The sequence below is a fragment of the Serinus canaria genome, chromosome 1, assembly GCF_022539315.1.
Source record: "Serinus canaria isolate serCan28SL12 chromosome 1, serCan2020, whole genome shotgun sequence".
Taxonomy (NCBI): domain Eukaryota; kingdom Metazoa; phylum Chordata; class Aves; order Passeriformes; family Fringillidae; genus Serinus; species Serinus canaria.
Genome location: NC_066313.1, coordinates 75,172,703 through 75,184,879, shown reverse-complemented (window position 1 = coordinate 75,184,879; position 12,177 = coordinate 75,172,703). Strand labels below are relative to the sequence as shown.

The 12,177-nt window shown below is 37.0% G+C and overlaps 1 protein-coding gene across 5 annotated transcripts in view; it reads left to right on the top strand.

The window, feature by feature from the left end:
• The window catches only part of STK24 (serine/threonine kinase 24), a 52,195-nt gene extending 40,655 nt beyond the window's left edge, over positions 1–11,540 (top strand). For all 5 annotated transcript variants that reach the window (XM_050969739.1, XM_009085319.4, XM_050969679.1 and 2 more), the window contains exons 6-11: positions 2,524–2,709; positions 2,957–3,102; positions 3,994–4,117; positions 5,028–5,096; positions 5,995–6,131; positions 8,511–11,540. In XM_050969739.1, the coding sequence (XP_050825696.1) occupies positions 2,524–2,709; positions 2,957–3,102; positions 3,994–4,117; positions 5,028–5,096; positions 5,995–6,131; positions 8,511–8,547 (699 nt within the window). In that variant the 3' untranslated portion in view covers positions 8,548–11,540. The remainder of the gene's footprint in view (positions 1–2,523; positions 2,710–2,956; positions 3,103–3,993; positions 4,118–5,027; positions 5,097–5,994; positions 6,132–8,510) is intronic.
• The last annotated feature ends 637 nt before the right edge of the window (positions 11,541–12,177 follow it).

Sequence of the window (12,177 nt, the reverse complement as noted above, 5' to 3'; positions counted from 1 at the left end):
GCAGTATTGCAGTAAACAGTAGTTACCAGTGACTTGGTGACCGTCATCTGAACTTGGAAGAAGAATTTTTGTTCAAGATTTGGAACTTTAAAAATGACTACATGTGAATGGAGTGTCACCACGTCATGAGGTCATGCTTATCCCTCTCCATTTGGAGAACTATTTGTGCTTGTTCTGGGGTTTCCCTGTTACAGTCATGTCCATTCATAGAAATGCCTAATTGGGTACATGTGCAATTGGTACTTCCTTTCTTGTCTGTGAAAGGGGAGGATAATGGTTCCAGAGGATTATGGAGTGAGTTATTTTTGATGTTTTCAACAGGAATGGGCTTCCAAAACCCATCTTGGACTTCAAAGAGTGCAGTGTGCTGCTATGGTTTGTTGTACTTTTTTGTTCATTTTTGTAGAGGAATGTCACTAGCAGTAGAGTTATAAATACATGAGGGAAAAAGAAAGTATTTATATACATATGTGTATGTGCAGGTGGATATCTGTGCTCTCATACACATGTAAATTTGATGTTTATACCTTATATACACATCCTTCACCTGTGACTGAAAGCCTGGCAAAGGAAAACTATCCATTTGTGTGGCTTTAACACTTGACTCTTGAGAAACTGAAATTCTGAATAAATTGGAAATAGTAATACTCAGTTGTTAACATGAAGACTCATCTTTACAGGTGACATTTTTCTTTTGTAACCAAGAAAAGCTTTTCTGCTAGAGGGAAGTTACTCATAATTAGCCTTGAGGAGAGCTTAGCTGATAATGCTCTTATTAAGAGAAATGAAACTTGGGGCTCTTGTGCTTATGTAATTCTTTGTGCTCAGGAACTGTTCTGTAACATGGGCTAACAAAATGGCATTTCATAAATTCAATGGTATGCTAATTGACTTTGATTTTTTTTTTTTTTTCATTCTTACTTGCAAAATTAAGTAACTAAGCTCTTAACAGTAGGATACTGTCTGAACAACGAAGGAGGAGCTTGTTTTGGGCCAGGCACTGTGGCTGTGATAGTGGAATGGAAGTGTACAAGTCTGTCAAAGATAACCATGAGAAGACACGGGTGGGGTTCAAGGGTACTTTGTAAAGACAGCAGTGATGAATGAAATCTCTGCTCTGTCCAGTACCTGGAAATAGATCTGTTTGCAGCATAGCAAAATTCCAGCTGCTCTGTTGGGGAGTAAAACCAGACAGCTCATGTTGGATCATTCCTGTTTTCCTGAGAATAACTCTTTGTTCTGCTTTCACTTAAAAAGAAACAGGAAAAAAACCAAACATAAATATTTTAATTGATATCTTGTCCTTGGAACAGACACTCCTGTGAAAATTTTTTTTTTTTACCTTTCTGACAGGTTTGTTATTCATTCTCTTGACTTTTGGGTCTGATTTCAGCAAAACATAAGAGAATTCTAATGCATTGCTTCACATTAATTCAGGCAGATTTGCAATAAGATTTGTATCAAGGGAGACAGCATTCCCTAGAAAGAGTAGCACGATTTGATGGTTGAAACTTTTAGAGGCTACTTGGACCAAAAAGCTGAATATTACTGTTCAAGAATTCATTTCTCTAGTCTGTGAATAAGAGTGATAAATAAAACCAGTGTTAAACTCCAGGGAAGTTATATTCTAGTGTATTAAATTTCTGATGGTTGTACTAGCTAATTTGTGTTGAGAAAAAATCTTGTGCAAGTTAAAACATTTTACTTTATGTAAATATTTCAGACTTATCCCATAGTTACACAGTGTACTTGAATATGGTAGATAAAATGCTAGTTTAAAAGCCATTGCTTTTTGGTATAGTAATATTGATTTCAAAAAAATTGAAACTCTACTTAGTATCACTGTTTTGTACTGAAGAGTAGAGACAACCAAGAAACTCTGTTTACTTGGGCTGTGGGGCTAATCACATGAAACAATGGTAACAAAACCAATTTACACATGAAGTTATTTACAGTAAAGCTTAAAAATCTACCTTTAAAAGTGTGATGGTTGTGACTGGGGTAAAATTAATTTTCTTCACAGAATCTGGTATGTGGCTGTGTTTTGGGTGTGTGCTGCAAGTGTTGAAAACTCAGGGATGTTTTCCTGATTGCTGAGCAGCCTTTGTACAGAGTCAAGGCCTCTCCTGCTTTTCACCCACCAGTGAGCAGAGGGATATTCCACACCATATGGCCTCATGATCAGCAATAAAACCAGGGGGAAGTCTGGCTGAGCATCTTTCTGTTGGTGGAGAACAGCTGTTTCCACTTATATCACTTGCCTTTCTTGGGTGTTAATTTTCTCTCTTTATTTTCTTTTCTATTATAACTTATTATTATTGTTATTTTATTTCAGTTATCAAACTGTTCATAACCCATAAGTTTTCTCCTGTTACCCTTCAAATTCTCTTCCTCCCCCATTCCACCAGGGGACGGTGTGAGCAAGCAGATGTGTGTTGCTGGTTAAACTAGAGCAGCAAGCCAACGCTTTCTTTTCTTTTCTTTTCTTTCTCGACCTAATCTTAAAAGCATTCTTTCTTACAGGCAGATATCTGGTCGTTAGGCATAACAGCCATAGAACTTGCAAAAGGAGAGCCACCTCATTCAGAATTGCATCCAATGAAAGTTTTGTTCCTCATTCCTAAGAACAATCCACCAACGCTGGAAGGAAACTTCAGTAAATCTCTCAAGGAATTTGTTGAGGCCTGCTTAAACAAGGACCCAAGCTTTGTAAGTTTCATGTTTGTCAGTGTGTAGTAGAGAGCTTGACTGCTTTACATGGATTGCATGAGTAAGTGTCATTCAGCTTCTCTAATATGGTGTGACGTAAGTGATGAGTATATTTTTAGATACTGTATATATTTAAAATCTCATTGGTATCAAGACTAAACTCTGGGTGTCTTTGTTTTTCTAGTGAGTCATTTAACACTTAAACATGGTAAAAAAAAGCCATCTCTCTCTCTTTTTTTCTTTTAAGAGACCTACTGCAAAAGAGCTTTTAAAACACAAGTTCATTTTACGAAACTCCAAGAAAACATCTTACTTGGCTGACCTCATTGACAGGCATAAGAGATGGAAGTCTGAGCAAAGTCATGATGACTCCAGTTCTGATGACTCAGATACGTAAGTTTGAGGAGTCTATAAAATATCCTCCTTTAGGAGCCAAGGAGTTATTTTTAGCACATGTATTGCTGTATTCAGTTATTTGCAGCCTTTCAGCTTAGTGGCCTTACTAAATGAATGCAGTCTCAATTTTAGTATTGGCAGGGATTTCATGCAAGTAACAATCACTGAAAAAAATACTCCTGGCCCATATTCTGTGCTACCTTCTCTTTTTTGTAGGGTCCAGGGTTCTTCCTAGACATGAGGCCAGCTGTTCTGCAGGCACAAGGTCTCAAGCTGCATAGCCAAGTAACAATGTGCAAATGAGATTCAAGTGAAGAGATTGCCACAACTTATTCACAAATGGTTTAAATACCTCATAGTAAAGAAAACACAACTATTCTCTGCAATTCCAGGCTGCATGCTAATGGCAAGCATCAGGTTATTTCTTGGGTGACATTAGAGCTGTCTATTTCTTTACAGTATAAATGGCTTCATGCTTTCCAGTGATCACAGTTCCAATGTCTTAGATATTTTTCTAGGCAAGAAAAGTGAATTTAGTTTTCTAATTTCATCCCCTTTCCCTAATGAGTTGAGGTACTCTGCTAAAGCCAGTTTTCAGATAGCAATAAAACACATCATGTAACTTGTTAATATGACTTGGGAAAATATTTTCAATCTGTAATGCCTCACTTGCTTACATCTGGTGAAGTATCTTGGTTTAAATTTTTAATTTGTCCAAAAAAATAAGTTACCTTAATTTTCATACTTGTCTTTATATGTAGTGGCCTGCACAATAGAATCCTGATCTTGGTCTTCACTGAGTTTTTATGTTTAGTGTGTATATTTAATGAATATCAGCAGTAAGGTGTAGGTATTAAAAATTGATTTTTTTTTTCCTTTCCTTTGAAGTGAAGCAGATGGTCAGGCTTCAGGTGGGAGTGACTCAGAAGAGTGGATCTTTACAATAAGAGAAAAAGACCCCAAGAATCTAGAGAATGGAGCAGCCCAGCCTTTGGAGTTGCAAAGAAATAAGGTACTCAAAATATTGACTTCATAATGCAAGGAGATAATTCTGCTTTAATAATTTAGTAATAATTTATAGTAATAATTTATGCCTTTAAAAGCATTTATATTGTTAAACTTCCAGAACTTTTGCTAAAAATGTATTTTCTACTGTTGCCTTTCACAAAACTTTCTAAGTCTTGAATTTTGGGCATTCTGTCAATGTGTCCTTTTTTGTAGTTGACAAAATACATACCAGAATTTTTCTCTGGTTTGAAATACAACCACTGGAGGAAGACGAGGCAGTATTGTATTTTTAAAATCTTATTCTGTATAGTAAACTAAAACCAGTACATTGCAAATCTAGGCTGGAGTTTTGGAGAAGGCATTTTGGTCTTTTAAGGAAAAAAAGAGTACAATGTAATGAACAGAATGTGATTGTGTCCAAAAAAAAAAAAAACAAACAAGAAAAAAAACCAACCCAGAATAAGGGATGTTTAGGAACTACTCCATTGTATTTCCTGCAAGCCATGTGGCCAGAGCAGGTTGTTGCTGTGCTGGCTCGGAAAATTCTGGATAAATATAAGAAAAATATTGCATCATCCAGGATGAACCTAGTAAATATCAGCATATTTATGACTTAGTTAATGCTCAGTAGGATTGTGAGAGTTTGGTAGTTTTGGTTTGTGGTTTGGTTTTTTTTTTTCCTCCTCCTAATTTTGAGCTTGCATGTATTTGAGGTGCTACAGTCTCAAATTTTAATTGAGCCTCTATTTTTCCACAGTGCTTTGGAATAGTATGTTGTAGAACATTTTCCATATATGGAAACAGAGCTTTCATAAAGTGTAGCATGTTGGAACTACATTTTGTCTTTAATTAGCAGACAATGAGAATGCTTTTTTTCAAAAATAAAATTGGTCAGATTTTTTTTTTCTTTAAAGGAGAAGGATATCCCAAAGAGGCCTCTATCCCAATGCCTGTCTACAATTATATCCCCTTTATTTGCAGAGGTAAGTTATTGCTTTTAAACTTAACAATTCCAAGATTTATCTGAAAAAAAAATTGAAAAATATAATGAATGACACCTAAGGTTGCTACTACCCATTTTGAACTTGCTATGTTAAGTTTTAGCTGTGCCTTTGGTATGTCTGCTTCTGAGATGTGTATTTTGCTCCTAACAGTACTTGATATGCATGGTAGTAACATCAGCCATGATGGCCTAAAGCAATGAACATGACAAGATAAAGGTGTGTAAGTGTTTGGATTGCAGCATTCTATTTTTGACGCTACCTTATGTGTTTATCTTATTACAAATTTCAAGCTCAAGATCTGTTCCAAGATACAGTTGTGGACCAGATCATCAAGAATTTCACTTTTGAATTTCAGTGTTGAAAACTGTATTTTGTTCCCATTCTGAGTTTTGCATTTTTATACTCTCGCCCCAAATACTTAAAAACAACTTTGAAAAAGAATATAAGAAGGATAATAGAAGAATTTATGAAGATATGATTATTTTTAAAAGTTGATAAAGTTACTGCAGTGTATATGTATAAACTATAGGTGTGCAAGTATGGATACTAAAGTATAGGGAGCACATCTTGAAACCAAACAGCTATGGGTAAACACTGCTTTTTTTCCTTGGGATACTTCGTTGTCAGTTTTGACTGTGAGCATGCTGAAAAGGATGTGTGAAGATTGAAGATGTGTGAAGATGAATGACACCCTGATGAGTACTGTAAAGACAAACTTCTGCTTGAAAAAAGTCTTCAGTATGTGAGGGTGTATGATGAAAGTCAAATGATGACATTGAGAACACCGATGAACTTCCTAACAAGCTTCTGCATTATATTGTCTATAGAAATATTTATTAACATCTCATTAGTATATTTCTTCCTGGTTTCCTTTCAGTTGAAAGAGAAGAGTGAGGTGTGTGGTGGTAACACAGATTCCATAGAAGAACTGAGAAAGGCAGTTTATTTAGCTGAAGAGGCTTGTCCAGGCATTGCAGATACCATGGTGTCACACCTTGTGCAGAGGCTTCAGAGGTAATGAAACTATCCCAGTATGGCTTACAGAAAACTGCAAATCTGATTCTATAAATATTTGGCTTATGTTGAATTGAAATAATTAATTTTTGTTACTAATGGAGAAGAAAACCACTTGTGCCTGCAGTTTGTGCAGTTGTGTTTGCTTGCTGGAAAAAACACCTAATTGTATCAGCAGTTCTAATTTTTTGCTTCAGGTGATAGCACATATACATGTTCATCCTGTCAGTGTGCATATTGTGTGTCAAATGACACTGGACAGACTTTTCCCTTTGCAGTTCATGTAAGGGACACACACTTCCTTGGTGTCTGGGTGTGTGTTGCAGAGAACACTCTGTGTTACTCTTAGGTGTGACACAGAGTGTCACATCCACGGGGATAAATTGACTGTTCAGTTGGTCTGTGTTTCCCTCACTCACGTGGTCAGTGGTTCTTTGTTCATTCATTAAAGACAGTCTGTATGGCCTTTGGGTGACATCTCCAAAACCAATATTTGGTCTTACTTCTAAAGGCCAAATTTTATGAGATTTTCTAACTGCCTTCCTTAGGCAGTTAGAAGAAATTTCTAAGATGAAGAAATTAAGATGAATTTCTTTCTTAGGAAGAAATAATCAATTTTCTGTTCCTTTAAATGCTGCACAAGAAAAGATAAGAGGTATAAATTTCAGAATTGCTGCTGGAAGAGGTTATAAATGTAACACTGAATCTAGGAGCCCACAGCTGTTGTAAAACTCACAGCAACCAGATTGGATTGCTTGGTACTAGAAAAAGTCATGTCACTGATTTATCATGGACCACTGCATGGAAAAAGATCACCCTAAGCAGGTGTCTCCCTTACACTGTCTCTAACCACAACTTGGTAAAGTTTAAGAATTCACTGTTTTGAGGTTGAAGTACAGGATTTCCAGGCTGACACTTTCTCCTTCAGTAAAAACCAATGCCAAGAAACTTGCAGGCAATCATGTTTGTTGCTTTATGGGCTGTTAAGAATGAAGCCCAGTCAGCATCTCTAGTGCTGGAAGGTTACTTCTAATGCCAGATGTCCTGTCCTGTCTCATTTGGTCCTGGCAGACTTGAAAGAGCTGCTGGAGCTTCCATCTCAGTTGTTTCCATTAGGGGTTCCAAAATTGAATCCAGTCTTTCATCAGCTAATATTTCAGTGTCGTATTTTTATCAGTCTGGTAAAGGATCTTCCTGGAACCGGAAACCTCAAAGACTTGATGCTGCAGTTGAGGCCGAAAATGGCCATGTGGAGACAGTGCCAAGACATGGGCGTTTTGGGGGATGCTGGAAGTGATCTTACTTGTTCTGTCACAACAACAACATTCCTAATTTTTGTCCTGCAAGAAAGATTTCAGGACTCTTTATATACCTATTTAGCATTGCTTTCCTTCAGTTCTGCTTCCTTGGACTGTTACTGTTTTTCTTGGTCATAATGTCTTAGATCAGTGAAGGCAAGCACTCCATTCTCTTTGTAGGAGAGAAAGAATTATTCATAGAGAATGTTTGTCTGTGGATCACATCTGGGTGAACTTAGTCTATTTTTCAGGGATTGTATTCCAGCTAGTATAGGATAATGACTCCAGAAAGGGAGTGAAAGAATGAATAGCAAGAACTCCCACTAAAAATGAGCTTGAATCATTCCACAGCTTAGTAGGTTTCCCTTGGGGATAAAGCTGTTTTTTTGGAGCTAGTCAAATTCTGAAAAAAATAATTCCTTCTTGTTCGAGTGCTACAAGAAGCATGCTCTGTTACATCACTAGGTCATTCAGTATAATACCCACAGAATTCGATAGCTAATTACTGAAGATAGGTTTTAAACACCAAGTTTTTGATTACATTTTTACTCCCCCTTATGATTGGTAAGAACTGGAGTGAATTAACCAGGACCCTCAGAATAGCTGCCCAGTAATGTGCATGAATCCAGTTACCTTCCCCCTCCAGTTTTGATCTTGGATGTTTGGTGAAGTCTACTGGAAACTTACTGTGATTAAAAGGTGTGCTTACTTCTTTGGATGATTTAAGAAATCTGCTTAGATCAAGAGATAGAGTTGTCCTGGTCCAGTAATAGTTTGAAAAGATTTAATGTAAGCTTGCAGAGTAGGGAAGTTTGAGTCACTAAAGGTTCTTCTATCATTAAGAGCTGCTCAGTAACACATTTGAGCACAGGTTGCTGCTGTTTGTTAGGGAGCAGTGATACTCTATCAGGGTTGTTCAGTTCCACGGCTCTTCCTTTAAGGTGTGGTGGCAGTGGTGAGTTCCATTGTGCAAGGAAAAAGGCCGGAACTTCAACAGCATAAAATGGAATCACTTCATTGCTGCTTCTTATAGAATGCCTTTCTAAAAGTTGCAACAGTAACTATTTCTTTTTCTCCTCAGATATTCCCTAGCTGGAGGAAGTTCTTCATCCTACTGACATACTCTTCCTTCCTGGCTTTCCCAAGGCAGCAGAGATCCCATGGTGTCTGCATTGAAGGCGTGCACCCTGATGCTGTTCTGCCTCTCTGTCTCTGGAAAGTCCTTGGGAGGAAGGACATTCTAAGAGTGAAAATGAAGTCTCTTGGATGGAGGCAATCTTTTTCAGCTCCTTAAAGCTATAATTTTTTAAAATGATAATTCACATATTCCAGGGAGGTGTCCTTTTGTAAAATCTGAAATGTATATTTAGGTTTGTGATAGAGAAATTGAAGATATTGAGAAACCTCAGGTATCTTGCTTTAAGAATTCCACTGAGAGATGGAGCATGGTTGTTGGAATTGTGTACAGATATGTATATAATGTCTTTTTTAAAAGAAAGCCTTTCAATGTGCATAAGGAATCACTGTGTACAAAATGGTAAAGTGCTTTTGTAGATAATGTTAGTGGGGTAAACATTTGACAGGCCATAACTGAGCATTGCCTTGCCTTTATTACATGTAAAGTTTGAATTATGTGATAAGTGAATCTCGGTTAGATTTTTGTATGTGAAGTATTTGCCATTGAAAGAGTTAATCCTGTATTATAGAACCTTCTATTTGTACCTCAGCACAGACACAATTTTATTCTGTTTCTCTAGCATTTCTTTCTTTTTACTTATATTCTGAGCATCCCTTTCTGTTCATGGTATTACTTCTAGTTGTTTTAAATTTCATACACCTGGTCTCCCAAAGCTTTAAATTTAAATTATTGTTCTTCCTAGAGAATGAGTTCTTTCATATCTTCAGTTTTAAACTGTGCCAATGCAAATTCTGAAATAGTTCAATTTTAGCAACAGATATTTGTGAAGCTTGTGAAATTCAGACACAGTCTTTTTTTCACCTGAACATGTTTAAATGCTTAGAGAAATCTTTTTTCCTTTCATTTATGCTGAAATATCTCCTTAAGATTTAGATTCTGAGACAGTGGCAAGTATTTCTTTATGATGCCTATTTTTATCATTAAAACGAATGTCTTTCAGCATAAAAGAAAAATTATCCATAGATTCAGTATTTGGTCTCGCTGCCTAGATCTGTGCATCTCTTCACCACAATGGATAGGTGTTGGACAGAGAGACTGTAAAACAGCCCAAGTGCTGTGTGCTGGGTCCTGCTGCTTGCCTCTCCAGAGAAAAGTTACTTCTGGAAATTCTGAATTTCTAAATTTCCACTATTCCTGTGAGGGAATTTCCTCCCTATTCTTCTGAGAGCTTCTAGATAGCTGACTTCAGGTGTCATAGATCTTGGAAACAGCAATACTAGTTTATTAGTTGTATGCACAGTTGATTAGGTAGCTGCTATTTTTTTCCCCTCCACAGTATTACTCTGAGGTTCACCTTGGTTGGTTTCACTAAGACTATATTCAGGTTCTTCTTATTCCAGTAGCTAAGAGAGCATTTTTGCCTTCTTTTAATGAGGTAATTGATGACTTTATGCTTTGCATGACTGTGAGGTAACTTATATATTTACTTTTTAAAAATAATATAGATGGAAGCTTTGGAACAGAAAGGCTTAACATTTAAAATACAGGCATATCTGCCTGGCTTGGTACAAGAAACCCAGGTACTCTAACCATTGTGGAAGCTGGTGAGGTCTCCTTCCAGGACTTCTATCACCATGGTAGCCCTTAGTCTATGCATATTAATAGCCTTAATTTAATAATTTAAGAATTTAACAGTAAGAGGACACTGTCTTGCTAACAGAGCTAATAAACTTCTGCCCAGGTTGGACCAACAGTTGGAAGAAATGTAGGTGTGTGTTCATCTTGAGGCCATGCTTTCAGGCATTACTCATTTGCCAGCCTAATGAGGTAATGGGTTTCCTTATGGCTAAGGAAATTTAAAATAAATTGAACAATGCTAAAGTTTGAGCAATGTTTTACAACTCCACTTTGATTAATATTTTTAATTATGTCATTTAGTGTGCTCTTAAGTGTTATTGATAGGCTCACTTTTGAGGAAACAAATTTAGCACTTCTTTTGTGAAATGGGCATCAGAATGCAGTGCAATGGAAATTTACCTGTTGATATCTCGAGAACATTCAGCCTTCAGTAGATCCCTATGCTGTGACTGCACAAGGAAATCAACAGGTGTGTTTGTACTGGAAATATAAATTGATCAGTGTAAGCTGTTCCCTAGTCATTTGTTAATGTAAGGACTGGGAATTAAAGTGAGCTTACTTGGAGATGCATAGAACTCTGAGACTTAGTGGGGAAGTTAAACTTGTGCTGCTGGCTTGAATGTCAAGAATTTATCAATCAGCAAGTTGAAATAAATTCTAAGCTACACCTTTTGAACACTCATTTGAAAAGTTATATATGTATGTGTTCTGAGTTGCATTTTAGTTGTGTTCCAGGACTGTATGTTGAGGAAGTACTTCTCTGAGTAGATAGTGGCAGAATTTGCTTGATGAATGTGTCAGATCTTAAGATGAATAAGACTTGTGGTGAGGGCAGGTGGCCAAAAGGCTTGGGCATTAAGAAGACAAGACCTCATTTATGGTAGAGATGTGTATTTTTATATGTAATATACAGATTATTTAAATATAGACTATCTTAAACTGAGATTCACTGAAAAAAAAAGTGTGCTGTATCATGAATGTAGAAGTACAATCATTTGCTATTAAAAAGTATTCATGCTTTAAAAATCAGGTCTATATTGGTAACAGAAGAGGAGCTTCATTTGAAAGAAGCACCACCTCAGTTTCTCAGAGGAAAAGAAGTGTATTGATATTTTTGAGAGGTTTTTTCATGCTTAAAACATGTCTGTGTTACAATGTTGCACTGATGATTTTTCTGTGCAGGTAGTACTTCACTCAGTCTTGACTATACTAAATGACAAGCTATCCCTATTTATGCAAACCTTTAAATTAGTAGAACTGCTTATTTGTCAGGGATTTCATTATTAGGCAGTAAATAAACTCACTGTTTAAAAACAATAAAATCAGTTATTTGAACTGAAGGCTTGCTTTTTTATAACTCTCAGATCTACTTTTTTACCTTAATTTTCCCTGCAGTTGCACTTTGTAGTTGCTGACCAGTTTACTGAAGGATGATGCACAAGGGCACAGAACACTTTTGGTGTAGTAACAAAGGAGTAACTTCACTCTGCAGTGCCACGGTTCCTTTGCAGCTCCATCATTGTGTGTGAGCTTGTGGGAACAGAAGCTAAACTGATCTTTGTGGAATGTCCTAACTAGGGTGTTCTGCCCCTGCTGTGCAAGAGGGGCAGGTGGAGGGGGAAGGTGAGGTTGGGTGTGTTGGCACCTCACTGCAAAGCAGCTGGCTCAGTGTGAGTTCCCATCCTCCTGTACCATGGCACCCCTCAGCTGCCTCTTAAAGTGCTTTTAATGTAGTTGGGCAATGTCTTTTTTAGCTCTCACTACTTTATGTCACGTTCTGTATTACTTTTTATACTGCATGGTACCAGTTTGTAACAGTTCTGCAGTAACCTGACTTTGAAGGAAATGTGTTTTGCCTTCAAAAATGTCACCATTGGACGATTATCCAGAGTGCTGATAAGCACAGGTGTCAGACAAAGATCAGGACAATTCTAAATGTGTTTTGTAGGCTGCTGAGGAGGAGCTGAAGGTG